This window comes from Cryptotermes secundus, unplaced genomic scaffold (assembly GCF_002891405.2).
Source record: "Cryptotermes secundus unplaced genomic scaffold, Csec_1.0 scaffold971, whole genome shotgun sequence".
NCBI classification, from domain to species: domain Eukaryota; kingdom Metazoa; phylum Arthropoda; class Insecta; order Blattodea; family Kalotermitidae; genus Cryptotermes; species Cryptotermes secundus.
In genome coordinates, this window is record NW_019727793.1 from 6,430 (window position 1) to 27,212 (window position 20,783).

Consider the following 20,783-nt stretch of genomic DNA (forward strand, 5'->3'; position numbering starts at 1 on the left):
GACTTTGGATAATTTAAGTTCAGTGTTAAATAAAGGAAAACCTTGAGTTGAACATTAAATGGAGTTACACTGTGTGTATGTTGGATCTATATATATATATATATATATATATATATACACTCTGTCTAAAGCAACTCTTGAGGAGCCGGGATAGTGCAGTCGGTATCATGAATGGCGACTGGCTGGACAACTGACAGGCTAGAATTGGAGTGCTGGTAGGATCAAGAATTTTCTCCATGCCATCCAGACTGGCTCTGGGGCCCACACAGCCTCCTATCCAGTGGGTACCCGGGGTAAGGCGACCGGTGCGTGAAGCTGACCACTCATCTCCAACTAGTACCAAGATCAAGCAAATGTGGATCTGTATGTCAACTCCCTCATACATCTTGATGGTGTAGTGCTTAATTAGTTAAGCACAGGGACAACTTTCAAGAAACTTTGAGCTAAACAGCTGTTGGCTTCTCAAGAAGGGCTCAGCTAAATGTAGTTAGTTTAAAGCAACTTTGAGCAAGTGTCATCAGCATCAACATTATTTACAAATGTACACACGTTACTGGTTTTATAAAATGTAGTATTACTTGAAACTTGTGCAACCCATAAATGATGGTCGCAAGGAGAGTTCATCTTATGGGTAACTGCGCCTTAGAAATGAATTTCCCATTCTTTGCTAAGTGTGTAGAGGCCAGGAAGTTCAACACAGGCCATATTTGGAGTTCTCTGGACAAAAGTGTCCATCCTCTTCTCAGATTTTTGACTTGTGCAGTGCGATTGTCCTTGGAAAGTTTAATAACCCAGCACAGATCCTTTCTGAGACCAATAAGAAAACATCTACACAAAATAAATACATTATAATCTTGATTATTCATGTGCAGATTATCTGGCTTATGGCTTATCTGTGCATCTTTTTTAGGCACATTTATGAACTGGCATGCCCAGGATGCTTACTATCCACCTGAAACGACTCAAGAACTGCTGGACAGATTTTCATGAAAATGGATATTGGAAAATTGTATGAAAATTTGTCCATTTTAATTCTAATTTAGATTTGGTAGTTTCAATGGCCATTATAAATGCCCTTCAGTGCATATATCAAGCATAACTCATTAGATATTTACAAATGTTTTCAACAGAAGCTGTAGAGTAAACAATGAGACATTTTATGTACAGTAAACTCTGTTTTAAGTTTCATGGTTTCTGAGACAATTGAACAAATCAGATGCTATGCATACATTTCCAAATGTCTATTTTCAGCAATCCAAAATATCTCAGAATGTGTTTTTTCTTTATTTATACATACTTCCATTTTAATTAGCATGGATAATCTAGAGAATGCCGGTCATGGTAGCCGAGCGGTCTAAGGCATGCACTGTCTTCGCTCCCTCAGAAGCTGGGATCGTGGGTTCAAATCCCACTCAGGGCATGGATGTTTGTGTGCGTTTTTCTGTGTTTGTCTACAGGTAGAGGCCTTGTGATGAGCTGATCACTCACCCAAGGAGTCCTACCGTATGTGTAAGATCGAGAAAAACCAAAGTGAACGGAGTTCATGGAGGTAGGCCTAGGGCCACTGTAGTGCCAAGGGGGAAAAAATCTAGAGTATACTGTAATGCTTAGCTTACCTTTGATTCAATTGTTATCTCTCCATTTTTTGAGAAAGCATAGGCGCCATAATGCATCACACTATTGTAGTCATACTCAACTCCAAAACTGGTGATCGTGCTTGCATTATACTTATTGAAGTTGTTCTCTGTCCCTGGTATAAAACAGAATTTCAATTGTATATTTACTAGAAGAGAGATAGCTACTGCTTGCAGACCCTACCAGTTAACTTCAGGCAATACCAACAAGATAACAGCAACTAGCAGTGATTCTTTATTAAAGCCACACCTTACCTGAATTAAAAAAAATACACTGCCTATGAATATTCTAAAAGTATGTGGTGAAAGTGTGTTGTTGAAGTGATGCAAATACTAGACATTTTGTATCACCTCTTTTGTTTAAAGAAATATATTTTGAAGCTGGTTCCCATGACTTCCAAGGACAGAGATTAGCTCCATCTAATGGACCTAACAGATCAGGTAGAGCTTCCAAAATATGTTTCTTTCACCAAAAGAAGACAATGGAGAATATCCAGTATATAGTACTTCAGTTTTTGCTATTTTCTTATTTTCAGTTGATATGATGGAAAAGGATAAAAATGCTTCAGATACAAATAGTATGCCTTTGTGATGGCTGAGGATTAGCTGTATGGTTCCCATACTCCCTGTGTCTGTAGCTCCCTTGTGAATCAAAATGGCTTCCCACACGTGGACACCACCAGGAATTTTTGCAAGAGCGGGGGGGGGATAGGCAAGAAATTCACATTGCAGACATATAAACCATTTGAGACTTTTCACTAATTGCTGTAGGATATTCAGGATAGAAGAATTGTTTGTTTAAAAAGTCATAGTTTTTGTTATTAATATTTGGTATATTTTCTCCTTTCAATTTTGCTTTCTTCTTCAAGCATCCTGGAGGGGAGGTGGAAATGCCTGGTTTGCCTGCCCCTTGCTTGTCATTACCAATGCCCCAAACCCATAAAAGTGACCAAAAATTAGATTTAGCACTTTTCTGAAAATACTGACTAATGACCCTTGATACTTCTTCAGAGATATCTCTGAAGTACTTCTTATACTACCATAGTCAATAAGTTTGTGGACTGGCCACAACGTGTTGTTGCAGTACACTACAGTGGATAAGTTGAGGCACAATATGATGCCCTGTCAGTTCATAACAGCAAGAGGCAGTTTTGCACAAACAGTGTAAGCAGAACTATGGCCTCTATTGTGAACTGCAATTAAATGCGAGTGGCAGAAATAAAAAATGTGGCAGTTTGAACAACAGACAAACATCAAGTTCTGCCAAAAACTAGGCAAATCCCCTAGCGAAACATTTAACATGATGAAGTAAGTGTACGGCTAAGAAGCTTTGCAGTGCCGTGTTTTAGTGGCACCAACGTTTTGCACAGGGGAGAGACAGTTTGGAGGATGATGAGCATAGTGGTCGGCCAAAAACGGTCAGAACTGAACGCAAGATTGAAAAAGTTGCAACGTTGGAATATGCCAACCGCACCCAATCGATAGATGATATTGCAGCAGCAGTAGGAATAAGCCATGGTACGTGCCACAAAATTCTGACTAATGACCTGAACATGTCGCGTGTTACCAAGCGCTGTGTTCCACATGTTCTGACGCAAGACCAATGTGACGATCGCATGACCATTTGTGGTGATCTGATCAGTAGTGCTGACGAAGATGAGACGTTTCTCAATCAGATCATTACAGGAGACGAAACATGGTGTTTTCTTTATCCGCAACTGAAGCTGTAGTCGGCCATCTGGAAATCGCTATCATCTCCAAGAGAGAAGAAACCACAACAGGACAGATCAAAAGGCAAGGTGATACTTCAACTGATTTTTGACTCGTTGGGAATTATTGACATGGAATTTATCCCACATGGAGCAACCGTAAACAAGAACAGGTACAAGGAGATCCTTATCCGTCTATGCGATTCAATTCGTCTCAAGCGTCCTGAGCTTTGGCGTAGGAAGAACTGGCTGTTGCTACACGACAGCGCCCCTGCGCTGGTAAGGCAACAGGTCACCGTTTTGCCACAACCTTCATACTCACCTGATTTCGTACCATGTGATTTCTTTCTCTTTCACCACTTGAAAGCAAAGCTACATGATCGTAGATTTTCAGTCATCCGAAGAGGTTGTCAATGCCACAAGAGATGCTGTATGGGAATTTCCTGCCAATATGTTTCAGCATTGTTTTCGGCAGCTATATCAACGTTGGCTGACTTGCATAGCAGCCAGTGTAAGTGTATGTGAATACTTTGTAATATGATGCGATAAAACCACAGTCCACAAACTTAATGACTGTACCACGTATTAAACCATACATTTGTAATTTAGTGTGATTGGATTACCTTCCTGTATATTTTCCCAGTGGATCGTGACATAATCATCTCTCTCCGTAGCACTCTGCTGGTGAAAGAAGCCCAGTGCATGGAGCAGCTCATGTTCGATTGTGCCCAGTCGGAAGCACCCAACTCCAGGTTCATTGGGTTGAAGGTTCAGTTGTTGTTCCTGAGGTTGTTTTAACTTTATTAGTAACAGTTCATTTCATTTCAAGCTGAGTGGTGAATTAATGGCCAAGCAAGTGAGACTTTTGCACCACTCTTGCTCTCAGCAGATGCACTACTTAAGATCTTGAGAGTGATTAAATTAAAAAACGTAGTCAGAGGCATTCACAAAGTTGGCCATGTATCTCTTTTGGTGTGTGATACCATCTATGGGAACGAGGGTGGGCCATCAGCAGTTATGTTGACTGTTATGTCATCATTAGAGTGTTACTGGATTCTCTTTTCAGTGTACTTTAGTATCTGTACCACAGTGGAAAATCCGGACTGCTTAGACAGGACCTAGCTGTAGCATCAGCTATTCTCTATTCCTAAGCATATGGCTGGATGTTAATTTGATTAGTTAAAGACTGTGTCCCTCCAGATGCTTTCTGGCTTGCTATTCACCAATCTTACCATGTTATCCTGTACAGTCTAGATCAGTGGGTCCTGAATTTTGGGTGCTTGAGGCACACTGGCGATGTTCTTTTCATTTTGCACTGTACTAGAATTAGAAGAAGGAACTAAAATTTACAACAGAAGTATGCTTATTTGTTTTAAATAATGTAATTCACTAAAAAAAGATAAAATTGACCTAAAACAGAAAGATGAATTTTGTGACATATCAATTTAAAAATATGTGCAAATTTGGTGGTTTTCAAATTTTGTGTAAGGGTGCCCACCCAGCTCAGCAGACTGTCAGCAAACAGCTTAGATTATTTCATGTGGGAGGGGGGGCAAAAACTGGGATGAGGCACCTCAATAAGTGTTGCTGTGACACCAGCACGAACAGTAGCTGCTACTATTATTCTTACACGTTTCTGCTTCCAAATTTCTAATGTAAGTTTATTGTTATGCTTTAATTAATTAATATAATATACTCAGTTACAGATAATGTTATATTAATTACTGATATTCTAGTTTGCACTTTTTTTCTTAAAAACTCTTCCCTTCCAAGCCCAGTGACGAGAACTCTTGGTCCAGATATAGGCAATGTAATGTAAACCACAGAAGAAATCAGAACACACAATATAACATCAATTAGTTGAGAACACACACACCAGTTTGGTTGCAGTGGAATTCTCTTTTATACATAGGCTAAATTCATTTAAACATCTTTTAAGTTGTAAGATTTGAGGCTTTCATGGAGGTGACTATGAAGAAAGCAGTCTTCTGGGATTTGGCACCGTGTATATGTGGTGTTAACCGACGTTTCGGAGGAACGTATCGCCTCCACAGTCTGCTTTTACCGGTTCTCACGGTCTCTTCACTTGCAGATTTCTTATATTTTTTCTTCTACCCTGAAGATGGAGGCAATACGTTCCTCCGAAACGTCGGTTAACACCACATATACACGGTGCCAAATCCCAGAAGACTGCTTTCTTCATCTTTTAAGTTCTTTAACATGTTTCCAGGTTGCAGAAACTTGGTAACTCTGTTCAAGCCTCTTGTGCTGTGTTTTCATGAAGCCTGAATGGATATACAAAGCCAGTGGCATTGAACATCAGTTTCATGCATGCATGTTATTCAAGACCTAAGATATCTAGCCTGGGTGTCACAGGAGTCATATCAGCGAGTTCTGTGAACCACTAAAAGAGCAGTGTCAGAAAGAAGAGTAAATGACGTGGAAATGTCATGGGAGAAAGAAGAGAAACTTATTTCAGGGGATGAAGGAGTATCACTTTTTGGGGTGGGAAAAGCAGTGGCTTCAGAGAAGGGCCACAGAACTAATGGTGAACCACTTAATTTTGAAGAAAATTTGAGCTCTGAATGTCTGATTGTAGTGACTAAGGAAGGAGTATTTTCTGGGATGTGATGTTGTGTAGTTTGCCACCAGTTCACCTGCATTCTGGAGGAATGTACTGCATCAGTCTTTAAGGTCTAAGAGTATGCCAAGCAAACAACTGGCAATAAGCAAGCGTAGCTTGGCTTACTCCCTGAAGATGGAAGCAGCACATGCCTCGAAAGCATAGGTAAACTTCCAGTAGATAACACAGCTTCTCATACCAGAAGATAGCGCTATTTATTGTTAAATAGATACATTTTTATTCAGATTGATTTGGCACAACAGTTTAATATGTTGATATTTGCAAGTTGACTTTAAGGCTGGGACCACACAAGTGCACAAAATGCGTCCATTGTAATGAACGTCATGACGTCTGTTGTAGAAATAAACAAGAGAGGCGAATGCTACGCTTTCTTCTGGCTCCATTGCAGACAAAAAACTACGTACCGCATTCTGCAACTGTGTGGTGTCCTCAGCAACGTCCATCATAAAGTACGTTCTTTGCAACGGACGTACTTCATGCGCTCGTGTGGCCCCAGCCTAAACCTGTTAGCCTGGGATTTAACTTACCTTTCCTTGATGACCCACATATGACCAGCAGCCAGAGTTCTCCCCTGTTATTTTTACGTAATCTGTGTCATTTTCTGGGTTGTATTCACGCAGTCTGATGGGTGTCTTGCTGTGGTATTCATCTATAGCGTGCAGAATGTGGGCTTTTTGTTTATCAGCTGCACAAGAAACAGTTCACTGTTTATTTATTTATTTATTAAAGAAAAAATTGTTTCAAATAGAAGTTGCAGAGAAAGGTGAAGGCACTTCTTATGTTCTGTACACTTTTCCCTCAGGGCAATATTTCGTGATAATTGTCGAAATCGGACGCTGGGCGTACCTTTGGAATTCATATATTCAATAGCCACCACGGTGTGCCGTTCACACCCGAAATTTGGATTGTTCGTGTTCCTCGTCTTTTCAGCCTCGTTACCGCGAGTAAACTGGAGCATATTCTCCACATACGAGACTGATTGTGAACTGAATGGTGACAAGCTCTCTCTGAAATCAATTTCCTCTTTATATCTTTCTATGTGCATTTTTGATGGGGGCACGCGGTAGCGTAGTTGGTTGAGGGGCTATGCTACAAGCCGGAAGGTCGCGGTTTCAAGTCCGGATGAGGTTATTGGATTATTTTCAATTGACCTAATCCTTCCAGCCACACTATGGCCCTGGGGTTCACTCAGCCTCTAACAGAAATGAGTACCAGGAATTAATTAAATAATTTTCCTGGGGAGTAAAGCGCGGCCGGCGCGTAAGGCTGACAACTTCACCGCCATCTTTGAGCCGATTGTCTAGATAATGTGGGACCCTCAACGTCTCACAACCCTATGGGCCTTCACGGCCTGTTACAGGGATAGCTTTACTTTTTACTTTTATGCATTTTTGATCACTCTGGACATTGACTTCCACGTCCCACATACACTTTTGTATCTTGATACCTGGGCACAGACGGATGTCAGCTGGGTACTCACTGAATACGTCATCTATGACGTACGGCACAATTCCGTTGGGCCAGAGGGTCGAGGAACCGATCAGACCGTTCCTCAGCTGGTTTTCAGAAAGGGCGATGTCTCCCTCGAACTTGCCACTGAGCTCCCACGCGCTCTGCTTGGACCTCACGTCTGCAAGACAAACGTACTTTAACGATACCAACCGGCCTATATTGATGACCAATTTGTTCAGGTGGTTTTGGCTGTTTAGAAAACGTAGCCGGGTGAACATTAAGTATTTCAACTCTTGTCATTTTACATTTTCCGAAATTTGGGAAACATTTTAAGTCGTGTATTTCGAAGTTCTAGGATTTGATTTGCGTAGTCAATTTGACTAAATGAAATGAAATATACGAATTGACTGTCTTTATTTCGTAGTTTGGTTTCGAGTCTTCTTATTCTTTTTTTTTTCTCCCTCCACATTACTTTCAGGCATTTCAAACGCCTAGCGCTTGCTGCAAGTTTTGTAACATGGTACATTTTCTAATTACCTTCTTTTTAAATAAAAAAATGTAAAGTCACTTTTCTTCTCGTAGGACTATTCGGCCCAAGAGGAATGCAGCATTCCCGAGTTGAAATTGTTTCCGTTTTGTTTAATTTAAATCCATGTAACGAAACAGAGTCATCTTGAGGCGTTGTTTTGCTTTTTGAAGTGCAGGTTTGTGACAAATTCTAATTAAATACAGTATAAATATATTTTTGTTTTTTCTTTCCATGGTATACATTACTAAGTCCATGGGGCCGAGCCCTTCTTGAGAAGCCGTCAGTTGCGCAACTACTCAAGAATTTTCCAACATTTCACGGAACCCGAAGGTTCATTACCGTGTTCACAAGAGCCCTCCGTAGAATATATTACTACACATAAACATATAATAAATTGTGAAGTACAATCCTGGCACGCATGGAATTCTTCAGGAGTATCAGTGGTGTTCCCTCGCAGCACCATCCGACAGGCAAGCCCTCAATTTCGTTACCGTATCAACAATATGAGAAAAGTTGTAAACCGTAAGGAGCGACTTTAGGGAAAAACGTATGCATAATTTTGAGATTCGTGACTAATTGAAATTCGGGATATTTTAAAATTATTTATTTCCCGATTCTTTTGCAGATCCCAAAATCATACTTAAGAATCATCAAATTATCCGTCGCCTTACCTATAACCCTTCCTGTGCTGCAGGTTACAGCTACGGCCAGGATCGCAATAGGGAGAAACATCTTGAGAACTTACCAGATCTCGTCTGTGACATGGGCCTTAAATACAATTCCTCTAAGTTGGCGGAATCTTTACTAACTTATCTTAAGATAAGGTGCATCAAAGCGCACAATCATACTCCTGATATAGCCATTCTCACTGCCTCTGTCCATCTTATCAATGAAGCTTTGTTGAATGATAAAACATGCTTACCTCACCGCGGACTACATTTGTTTGGGTTGTGCATACAGATATCTCGAGTAGGGTTTTCCGAACGATGTAAGTAAATGTAAGTAAAGTAAAGGTATCCCTGTAATAGGCCGTGGAGGCCAATAGGGTTGTGAGATGTTGAGGTTCCCGCATTTTCTAGACAGTCGGCTCATAGATAGCGGCAAAGTTGTCAGCCCTACGCGCCGGCCACCCTTTACCCCCACGAATATTCCTGATACTCATTTCTGTTAGAGGCTGAGTCGACCCCAGGGCCATAGTGCAGCTGGAAGGATTAGGTCAATTGGAAAAATCCAATGACCTCATCGGGACTTGAACCCGCGACCTTCCGGCTTGTAGCATAGTGCCCCAACCAACTACTATACCACGAAACATCATCGAAGCGAAAATGCACAGCATTCGCTCAGTTTATGCTATTGAACTCCCAACCATTTGCAACCGTACCCCAAATCACTTGTCGTCATTCTGGTAAAACTACAAAATGACCCTCTGATCATCACTAAAACGTTAAACTTTCATTTTAAGCATTTTTTCATAGAATTGGTGTAGATGGAATGAAGCACAAGGAAAAATAATTTCTTGTCTAACAGTGCGATATCATATCTGTAATATTATTACCAGCTTCGCGACAGTATATCTACATACGCAACATATGGTGGTGAAAATCAATCAGACATGTAGCAGGTAGAGGATTCACTTGAAAAATATGTAAGGACATCGAGAGTAGGAATTTTGTTCCCCGTTTACAGTACCTAGCTATTAAAATTTCGCGGCTTTTGTCGATGTGGGACTTCTGGGTTCAGGACGCGTTTAATTTTACTGCTCCAAGTTGGCGCACGTGTTTGACGTCCTGAATTTGGATGTTATTCTATTCTATTGGATATGCTGAATGTAATTTGTATAAACATAGATTTGAAATACTTTTGAGATTAATGATGTTATTTGTGTAAAACTGAAAGCTGTATGGAAGAAAAGGAGTCGTCAGTCACTTACAAATTCCGAAGTTGAGAAGTGCTCTATTATACATCTAGGTTAAATCCAGATAAGAAGTTTTCATGTCAGATAGTAAAGTTCGTGACAGATTAAAACTTTTACCTAAGTCAAGACCATTAACCAACCATCTAACTTCATGGAGCTGAGCTCTTCTTGAGAAGCCGCGAATTGTGCAGCTACTGAAGAACTTCCCAGCATTTTATGGAACCCGAAGTTTCATTACCGTAGTAACGATAGCTTTCACCAGCCCCAGTCCTGAGCCAGATAAGACCACTGCTGCTCTAAATGCCACCCAGATGACGAGAAATTTGCCCTTCTCCCGTTTAAAAAATAATTTCTCGAAAGTCTGTCAGAGAAACAAAATTTATAGATACAGTTATGAAACCTGTTAATTGGTGTCTTAATTCTTAAAAATTTATCACCTCAGTACTGGAGGGTACTATTTCCATCACCATCAGTTTTTGGTAAACAGAGTTTGAAGCTAGTTTAAACTGAGGTTTAAGTGAGACTCAAAATATTTGGAAATTTTGTACGTACAAGTAATGTAACCCAGACAATGAGTGAAGGGCCAATTTGCATTGTTACATAACGCATTTAAATTACTGCCAATTAATGGTCACACTATGAACAGAAGAGCAGCAGAAACTGATTATTATTTAACGTAAAGACAAAAAGGCAGCATTTGTAAAATATGCCAACCATAAAACGATGTTACTCCTTGCAAATGCTTTACTTTTCCTATCATGTTGCACCAGCCCTGACTGAAACTGATGTATATATTGGATTTGAGGTTCCCAGAGCACGTGACCATGAGTACAATTTTTTCAGTTGTGATGTCATGTAATTTGTTGGAAGGTCAGTGATAATGCTCGTAAATGTGGGCAAACTTGTAGTGGACTGCATGACATCACATTGCAGAAGGCAAATCTCTTATCACTGCCATTATAAATTGCTGCAGAGCGAGTGAATTTGTAATGAAATTATTTTCAGGATATGGCAAATCATACAGTGATCCTGTTACTTGACCATGTGCGAGCCAAGAGACCCTATATTCGTACAGTGTCAAAGTGGGTGCAGGAGTTGGGTCTGAGGGGAGCTTTCATATTCCAGTGGAAACTGATTCTCCTTCTGCTGCAAGGGCAGACTGAAGACATTATGGTACAGCTTGTGCAGTCCTGCACAGATCCAGCCTATGTGATACTGCATTCAGGTTGAGGGCTCCTTTACTGGTATTAGCTTGTTTTTAGAAGACCTCTTCCAAGTTTCAGCTTCATCCAAAGCGAATCAAAACATGCAGCAACAAAGTGTCATTTACGTCTGACATCATTTCACTGTGTCATCACCCGTCCTAATGTATAAAATACTAATCCTTGCTTTTCTGTCAGTTTGTCAGAGTGGGTAGTTATGAATAGGAGCAGAAGGTGGCAGCAATGGAAGTTATGATTGATTTGGTGTCATAGCGCCTGGGTTTTCCAGGAGTTCAGCAAGATAGCAGTTTGTCAAGTTACTCATGCCAGGACACTGGAAAGTTGGGGGGTAATGCTGGGCATCTGTCTGTCCCCCTGGAATCTGAAAAAAGGCTCAGAATTGAAGAAAGGATGGAAACATACCAAATATTAATTGTAAAAATTAGAAGTTTAATCTTGTTAGTAAAAATAGTTGCAAATGGCTTAAATTAAGTTTGTAATAAAATTATCTGTCTGCCTCAATGAATGTTGTTGTTGCTTATTGTTACCGCATTTGTAATGTCTGTTGCCGTGACAGATGAAATGGAAACTATTTGGAAGTAGTTGATTGTGGCCCAATGTATGTACTATCCTTGGATTTGCCTGGAAGGACTGAGGAAAACCACAAAAAGCTTCAGTCAGGATAGCCAGTTCCCCAGTTGAGACTCAAACTGAACACCTCCCAGATATGAGTCGAGCATTACCACTATACCAGTGTATTCAGTGGTAAAGTCTGATTGTTACCACATGGGTAATGTCAGATGGTTTGCTTAGGTATGTGATCTGTAGTATCATCATATAATTGCTATTCTATGTGACCATTAGGTCCAGTGATTGAGAATGACTTTCTGATGGACTCAGCTCAGTAGGAACCTTTCCTTCCTTGGTCCAGCTTCTGAAACCTTGTGTCTGGAAAAATTGAGGCAGCGGACAGCTTCCAAATAGTAATCATGTAACATGCTGTTATCAGAAACATTTAGATCAAGCTTTTCTGTCCATGTTCCTGAAGCTCCTCATTTTCCTCTCATGTTCCTCCTTCCTTCTGTGTGACATCTTTCCTCACTTGTTTCCATCTTCATCTTCCTGTTGGGCATCTTCTTAGTTTTGTGTTTGTATTTGTACTGGATTATTTGGCAAGCAGATGATCATGTTTAAATAGACATGGAAGTTAATTTTAAACCCTTCAGATAGTCACTCAGTCATTCAATCGTGCTTATATTGATTTAATGAGCAGGTCATACATAATCAAAGCAACTGAGTGAATTACATCTTTCAAACAATTACTGTAGTGAAGATTTCTATCTTCTGGGTTATATCGTCATGTATTCTGTTATCCTTCACAATAACTGTGGCATTTGTTTGCAGGAGTATCTATCCCGCCATCGGACACAGTGTATTGATGTGGATTCCAAGGGCAGGAAATGCAAGGAGCGAATGATGACTGTCATTGCTGAAGTGCAGGGCCCTCCAATTGAAGACAGATTCGTAGTTCAGGAGCTGAACTCTGCAGATGAATTAAAGCGCTTCTTCATAGAGGCTGGACTCAAAGATATATATGAGTCATATGTGAGACAACTTTCAGAGTAAACTTTGTAGTTGTAGAATTTTGTATTTTACATACAATATGCAAAATTTTGATGAAAGCTATGTTGAGGATCACTGTTTGTAGCTGAACATGACAGGTGCCAGATGCCAGGTCTCTGTGGCAGCTAATAATCTCTTAGAGTCGTGAGTTTTATATTCACGCACTAAAGGACGTTAAAGTTTACAGTTCTCAGTTGCTGTGTTATGATGTCGACCACAACCTCAGTGGAGGATGAACCAAATGCACCTGTCTTCAAACTGTGGTATCAGTCAGTTGAAATGCAGGACCATTATAACGATTATAAGTGATGATTTGCGATAAATCACAGCGAGTTATCATGTTGCACTGTAAGTAATATTGTTATGAACACTTGGCTGAAGAATGATTTTTTACACGTGCTTTGAGTCTTTGTCAAGATATCAAAGCTTGTTGAATTTTATCACACATCAGATGCTGATAAATACCACTGGACATTCAAAGATAACTATTCAAGGATATCTTCTTGTTTTCTATGTTTTAAGTTCTGATAATGTGTATTTTGTAGTCACTGATTAAAAATGATCATCAAATTCTTTTTTAATTTTTTCTCCTGTCTTCTGATTTGTGGAGGCTTGTGTGTAAAATTTATAGATCAGCTGGTTTGTAGTAACGAGCTGTATGGAAGGTCCATAGAGCTCTGATAAGTTTAAAAGGGGATATTTTTATTTTTTTGTAAAGCTGAGTAATTTTGTGCGCTGTTGACTTTTGTATGGTTTTCAATGGAATGTGACCATCAGTTCTCTGGGGCAATCAACATAGAGGAGTAACAAAGGGTACCGTCAGCTCTGAGCATGAAATCTTTTGGGCAGATTCACTATTCTGGCCTGGCAAGGTCAGGTAAGCAGCACTGCATAAGGGACCGTAGTTCCAGGTTTTAGCAGCATGGAACCAGGTGTGTGGTGGAAGTGGAGATCATGCAACCTGACTACTCACCATTTGCACAGCATGCACGTAACAGAGCAGCACTGCAGACGTATTTACTGGTAACTTACTAGACCTCTGCACATTTATCAAAGTAACGGAGGGAGAGCAGGTCTTGGAAATTTTGGTTTTGAATTCAGTCACGATGTGACTGAAGTCCCAAGAAGATATGAGAATGTTTGTAACCATGGAAGCTTCAGATCTTGTGTAAGAGAAATTAGTCTTTCTTGCAGATATAATAATGTTATGCCACAGTTCCTGTGTGGCTGATGCATGAGTAAGGACAGGAGACAGGGAGGAAGTTGTTTTGGATATACAAGTAAATCTGTGATAACTGTTTCATGGTATATACTTCATAAAGTAAGACTGCTACATTCATTTTGCCAACAAATATAAAATAAAGAAAACATCTCGCAGACAAGGTGAGCATGACAGATTTCTTCCTACTATAACTGACCAGCCGACTAATCAATTAATGTGAGTCAATTAATAAAACATTTGTCTGTGTGATGGTAACCACAAAAAACAAAAAAACACACTCCATGATATTAGTCTGCAAGCGAACTATACTGACCGAGTGACCACAATATATACAAAACTATAATTTTGCCTGTGGTTCTGTATGGGTGTGAAACTTTGTCTTTAACATTAAGGGAGGAACATAGACTGAGAGTGTTTGAGAACAGGGTGTTGAGGAGAATATTTGGACCGAAGAGATGAAGTGACAGGAGGTTGGAGAAAACTGCATAATGAGGAGCTTCATAACTTGTACTCTTCTCCAAGTATAATTAGAATGATCAAGCCAAGGAGGATGCGGTGGGCAGGGCATGTAGCACGAATGGGGGAGACGAGGAATGTGTATAAGATATTGGTGGGAAAGCCAGAAGGAAAGAGACCACAGGGAGACCAAGGCGTAGGTGGGTGGACAATATTAAAATGGATCTTAGAGAGATAGGATGGGATGGTATTGATTGGATTGATCTGGCTCAGGATACGGACCACTGGAGGGCTCTTGTGAACACGATAATGAACCTTCGGGTTCCATAAAATGCTGGGAAATTCTTGAGTAGCTGCAGAATTGGCGGCTCCTCCAGAAGGGCTCAGCTCCATGAGCAAGTAAGTAAGCTGGCGTGATCACTAGTCCATATGCTACAGTCTGCATGTTTGGTTCCTGCAGCCAGACATGAGAACAAGTAGACTAAATTCAAGCACCACAGCACTGATCATGCATTTAACTCTTAATGTAGATAATGTTTTAGATCTTTAAAATTGCCTGCACACCACTGAACATTGTCTTCACTAATATTTGTTTAATACAGTGGACTGAACTCACAAACCAAATACCACTGAACATACATTTAACTGTCAGTATTTTAGATGCTTGAAAGTCCTTGCACAGGACTGCATATTGCTTTCTTCATGGTCATTTAATATGGCAGGACAAATCCAAGCAACTCTAAACTAAACTTAAGACTTAATTAACATAGTATTTTACACCTTTAAAACTGTTTACATGCCACTGTTCTGTTCCATCATTAGTGGTTGTCAACTGTTAACAGTCACTGTCAGGATTATTAATTAACTTCTTCCCCTGTTATGAAGAGCTTTCTGTTTGGAACCAGTCCTCTGCATACACCTTCATGGCGTGGTGCTTAATTAGTTAAGCACAAGGACTTCTTTACCTTTTACCTGTCCTTTTCATTTGGTGTCATTATCAATAAAGATAATTCTATCCTGAAACCTTTCTGGTAAAATTTACATTGTTCAGCAGTTCCCTGGAAGTGCAAGAGAGAATGTGTTCTGCTGAACATCTGAGCATGGAAACGATTGGAGTTAAGATTATCACTTGAAATGTGAACAGTTTCACTATCACTATATTATTTTTTTTAATTTCAAGGGGTGGGGTGTGTCTGAGTCCAGTTGGTACATTGGTCACTATTTGGCCTATTGTACCAGCTCCAGATAATAGATGCATATGAAGTATGTGATGGAATGAGAATTGGCGGGGGAAACTGAAGTACATTGAGAAAACCTGCCCCAGAACCACATTGTCCACCACAAAACCCACATGACCTGACCTGAGATTGAACCCTGGCCGCTGCGGTGGGAAGCCGGAAACTAACAGCCTGAGCTATGGCACGGTCAGTATCAGTGGTATGACACATGACAGATTTTCAACCGCAGTCTCACACAGCGCACCCAATTTTCACAGTCTAGAAATGTCAGTATGGTTATAGAAGTACTGGGTCTGATGTGGTAGCATGATTTATTAAAATGCTGTCATTCGTAGTCATTTAGGTCACCCCGGAAACCACACCATCACGTGGTGATTCCCATATTCATGAATAAGGATCTGTAAACCGGGTCATGGCGGTATAGCTGTTACTGTGGCCCAAAAGCTAATATGTGGTCATAGTCAGCAAACTAAAAATTAATTCAAGAGTTCTATCATGTACGATGGTAGGCGTCTTGTATCATAGGGCTCAAAGTATCAAGTGCAAAATTAAAGGAATAAAGTATCGGGGCACGCGTGGAATTTTTAAGGGCGGAAAAATTCAGGGAACAAGTCCTCCGGGAAGGACTTTAAGCCGTGGGTCCCGTGTCGTAGATTTACGGCACGTAAAAGAACCTCATGCCTCTAGGAGGCCTCTAAGCTAAATTAGGCCAAAACGTTTCCCGCCCAAATAGTTCCCAATGCCTCCGGTAGATGGAGAAGTATTAGGTACCACTCCCAGAGGAGGGACGACCTCTCTGACAGAAAGGGACTAATTATTAGATACCACTGCCAAGTAGAGGGTAGAAACCTTGCTGGCAGAAAGGGGCTAAAGTATTAGGTACCACTGCCAGAGGAGGGACTAACTCACTGACAGAAAGGAACTAACTATTAGATACCACTGCCAAGTAGAGGGTAGAAACCTCGCTGGCAGAAAGGGACTGATAGTGAGCACCCGTATCGGTAGGGGATGGAGACGGTAGAAATTAAAAGGGGGATGTACAATAGACTATTAGTCGCGGTGCATGGGGAAACCCACCCCCTCAATACTGAAGCACTGAATGGGGGCACGCAATAGCGTAGTTGGTTGAGGAACTATGCTACAAGCCAGATGGTCACAGGTTGGGTTCCTGATGAGGTCCTTGGATTTTTCAATTGACCTAATCCTTCTGGGGAAGAGTAGTCGGTATAGCGACTGGCTATGGGCTGGACGACAGAGGGGACGGAGTTCGAGTCCCAGTAGGGTCAAGAATTTTCTCTACGTCATCTAAACCGACTCTGGGGGCCAACCCAGTCTCCTATCCAACGGGTACCGGGGGTAAAGCGGCCGAGGCGTGAAGCTGACCACTCACCTCCAACAAGGGCCGAGGTCAAGGAAATGTGGATCTATACATTCACTCCCCCATACGCCTTCATGTCGTAGTGCTTAATTAGTTATGCACAGGGACAAGTTTACCTTTTACCTAATCCTTTCATCCGCACTAAGGCCTGGGTTCGACTCAGTCTCTAACAGATACAATAGAAATGAGTGCCAGGAACCTTCCGGGGCGTAAGGGTAGGCGGGCGCTGAAGACTGACAACCTTAACGCCATCTGTGAGCGGATTATCTAGAAAATGTGGGAGCCTGTGAGGCGTGTTTACGTTATGGCTCTGATGGTTTTCGCCGTTGGTCGGCTGTCCTCTCTTCCCCCCCCCCCAGCTACCAATTCCACAACTTCCTACCTTGCGTAATCCCACAATTCCGGTTTATCATGTGCCCTCTCCCCCTCCACTCCCAATTAGCTGTTCTGGAATGTATGGGGGTACGGAGAACGTCGGTTAAGTCGTCTAGGTATGCGGAGCGGGGACCGTACTTGTTGTGGGCCTGTGGTTTTGCGTCAGCGGTCGGCCGAGGTAGGTTGAAACTGTTAAGGCTACGCATTAAAAATTATGTTAGGACTCTTAATTCCGACTGGTCTGGCTACGGGCTGGACGACCGAAGGGGCGGAGTTCTAGTCTCCGCAGGGTCAAGAATTGTCTCTTCTCCAAGTCGTCCAGACCGGCTCTGAGGTCCACCCAACCTCCTCTTCAATGAGTAAAAAAGTAAAGCTATCCCTGTAACAGGCCGTGAAGGCCCATAGGGTTGTGAGACGTTGAGGGTCCCACATTATCTAGACAATCAAAGATGGCGGTAAGGTTGTCAGCCTTACGCGCCGGCCGCGCTTTACTCCCCAGGAAAATTATTTAATTAATTCCTGATACTCATTTCTGTCAGAGGCTGAGTAAACCCCAGGGCCTAGTGCGGCTGGATGGATTAGGTCAACTGAAAAAATCCAACGACCTCATCGGGACTTGTACCCGCGACCTTCCGGCTTGTAGCATAGCCCCTCAACCAACTACGCTACCGCGTTCCCTGAAGTTGTCCCTGTGCTTAACTAATTAAGCACTACGCCATGAAGGCGTATAGGGGAGTGTACGGATAGATCCACATTTTCTTGACCTCGGCACTAGCTGGAGGTGAGTTCAGCTTCACACCCCGGTCGCTTTACCCCCAGGGAAAGACTCCCGGTACCCTTTGGATAGGAGGTTGGGTGGACCCCAGAGCCGGTCTGGACGACGTGGAGACAATTCTTGACTCTACCAGAACCCGAACTCCGACCCCTCGGTCGTCCAGCCCGTAGCCAGTCGCTATTCAGACTTCGTTCTTCTTAAGTTTCTAATGTTGTGTGTACATTATGTCTTATGATGTGTTCTACTCTTGTGTGCGCGTGCGTTGTATCGTTGGATACGACCCCCATGTGGATGATCAATAATACACACGAATTTAAAATATGACGTATGAGATAATAGGTTTTAACAAGTTTTAAATACATAAACTTTATTATTATAAGGACGTTTCGTAATCTAGTGTATAGTTACCAACAAAACGTCATCGAAGCCAGTAAACCTTATATTGCCCGCCGAGGGAACTACCAACACTCCTACGCAAGGAAGATGTGACGTCATTCCGCTGGTTGCCGAAGCAAACGCAGGCTGGACATGGCCGGACTGCGCAAGGTGCCTCAGCCGTTAAGCGAGCTGTCACTCGCCCTTTACCAGCAAAATACAGGGTTATCTTGCTTAGAGCACTGGTACAGATAGTTACCATTCTTCCATTAGTGGATCAATTGACGCTGTGTATGAATGACAACGGCTATTGTATATATCACGTGCTCATTTCTATGGAGTACCTCGGTTTAGAATGCTTAGAATGCTTGGAGCATTACTCCCACATCCCATACTGCCTTCATGTTGTGTTTAGACACAGATGTTGTGCTGATGCTTGAGTCAGACACATCTCTTCTTGTATACAGTGTACGTTTATTTATACTTATTTTGCGATATGGCATTTTCCATGATGAGTATTCGTACAAACTACCAGTACTCTCTCCAGGGGCCAACAGTTTCCCCGGCGGCCAGCCACATTTCCAGAGGGCAGGCAGAAAATTATTTTACATACTTCAAACCGTTTAAGACTTTTCTTGGTCGCCGTACAGTATTCAAGACAGAAGAATATTAAGAAAAATATTCACATTGTTTATTATAATTAATATGTATTATATTTTCTTATATTTCTTTCTAAAATTCAAAGGGGGGGGGGGAAGCAGATGTGGTAATGAAGTCAAGCCCTCATGCATACATGTTTGAAGCGCTACAACATGACGCCGTTCATATTTGACCAGAATGTTACTGATGTCGAACGAGGACCAATGGGAAGCTCACATTTCTGGGCATCGGTCGGAGTGCAGCGTCACTTTTTTACGTCCCTACATCTTCGTAAATTCCCGAAGTTTGACGATCCCTGCATCGCTTCGCGTCACGACGCTGTATTCACTCATTGGTCATTCTCTATGGAACTTGTGGGTAGATGCCGTATTGTCCGTGGATGCTGGCAGGTGGAGGGGGGAGGGAAATTCTGGCCTTGCCCTCCCTCGGAGTTTCAGAAAAACTAAAAAAGAGAAGGAAATACGTGTATACCAAATACAAGTATTAATACCGTTTAGTGATATGGAGTGACTATAGACGGGGTTCGGATTGATGACCGAATTTATTGGACTCTTTGATACAGCGCGTGACTACACTTTACATTTCACTGTTACACACACACACATACTAGTGTCCAAAGTCACATCTTCACTAGCCGTTGCTTGATAGCGGCTTCAACAGTGGACGCTCCCCTCCCTCTGGGTTCCTGAACTGTCCCCGTGTCTCAGCTATCAGCTTCTCACAACAGAACCACAGCAGATCTGTGAGTGACTGCTCACTAACCACAACTGACACACCAATCAACTTGTCCTGCTTATAACATCTTGACACGGACAGCACAGAAAACACCGTTCTTCTGATGCTGTTTACGGGCCGCTGTCTAGTGACGGTCGTTGTATAGTTCCACATTTCCCTGTCGTTGCCTAGCAATGGGTGTACATGTCACAATACCAAATGATCGTGAACACGGTTTGTGGGCCATCTGTGTTTCAGTACAGAGACTCACAGCTCTAGGGCCCTTCTTCCCCGGAGCAAACCGACGGATGTGTTGACCAAACACCTTGCAGAACACGCGGGTGTCAGTAAGCCAGACAGCGGTGCTACTGGCTACAAGCAAGGAGCGACGTCTCCGCGCCCCCACCCCCATCCCCAGCCAGGGCCCAGGGCCGGATGTGCTAGTATAACGTCGGGAGAATTGCCAGGACCTCTCTCTCAGAGCGACAGAGGGAACCGACGCCTCCTGATCACGACGCACCAGTTCACCCAGCGGCCAAGCGGTGCCCACGGTTTCCGAAGTGCCTTGGTCTGGGCGTCCTTTCTTGTGGCAAAACAATGACACTCTTGAGTGTTTCTCTTGATCAGTTTAGTATTCTTTAAGCAGATTCTAAAGGGTTCTGACGATGGTGTATAGCACCCAGAATTACTGGGTTTTTGGATTTTGCCCATCGACCTGTATTCTAGAAACTACAGAACAGATCGTTTTTTAGAATACCGGACGATGCGCAATGTTCAAAAACCAAGTCATTCTTAGGACTGTTTAGTTTATCACTCTTGAATTATGATCTTTATGCATTTAAATTCATTTATTGATACATTCTGGTTGCATTTGAACCGGCT

General features: G+C 42.0%; 2 protein-coding genes across 7 annotated transcripts in view; one reads left to right on the forward strand and one right to left on the reverse strand.

Moving 5' to 3' along the window:
- LOC111865049 (zinc metalloproteinase nas-13) overlaps positions 1 to 8,722 on the reverse strand; it is a 10,370-nt gene extending 1,648 nt beyond the window's left edge. Inside the window, exons 1-5 of the mRNA XM_023852771.2 lie at positions 8,640 to 8,722; positions 7,468 to 7,617; positions 6,515 to 6,672; positions 3,967 to 4,126; positions 1,617 to 1,750 (exon numbers count right to left, since the gene is read on the reverse strand). Coding sequence (XP_023708539.1) covers positions 1,617 to 1,750; positions 3,967 to 4,126; positions 6,515 to 6,672; positions 7,468 to 7,617; positions 8,640 to 8,700 — 663 coding nt within the window. The 5' untranslated portion in view covers positions 8,701 to 8,722. The remainder of the gene's footprint in view (positions 1 to 1,616; positions 1,751 to 3,966; positions 4,127 to 6,514; positions 6,673 to 7,467; positions 7,618 to 8,639) is intronic.
- A 993-nt stretch (positions 8,723 to 9,715) lies between these two features.
- LOC111865035 (RWD domain-containing protein 3-like) lies at positions 9,716 to 13,272 on the forward strand. Of its 6 annotated transcripts, none has more exons than XR_002842889.2 (3): positions 9,716 to 9,796; positions 10,889 to 11,127; positions 12,490 to 13,272. XR_002842889.2 is itself a non-coding variant. In XM_023852740.2 (3 exons), the coding sequence occupies exons 1-3, from the start codon at positions 9,788 to 9,790 to the stop codon at positions 12,522 to 12,524; spliced, it is 264 nt and encodes an 87-aa protein (XP_023708508.1). In that variant the 5' UTR covers positions 9,716 to 9,787; the 3' UTR covers positions 12,525 to 13,272. The 6 variants fall into 6 exon arrangements, 5 of the variants coding, with proteins under 5 accessions (XP_023708508.1, XP_023708506.1, XP_033607555.1 ...); XM_023852740.2 differs by having other exon boundaries at positions 10,889 to 11,108; XM_023852738.2 differs by having other exon boundaries at positions 10,889 to 11,056.
- Positions 13,273 to 20,783: the final 7,511 nt, after the last annotated feature.

Excerpts from the sequence above, each read along its gene's own strand:
- LOC111865035 (XM_023852738.2), top strand. Across the intron at positions 11,057-12,489 it reads GGCAGACTGAAGACATTATG|GAGTATCTATCCCGCCATCG; the intron begins GTACAGCTTGTG and ends ATTTGTTTGCAG.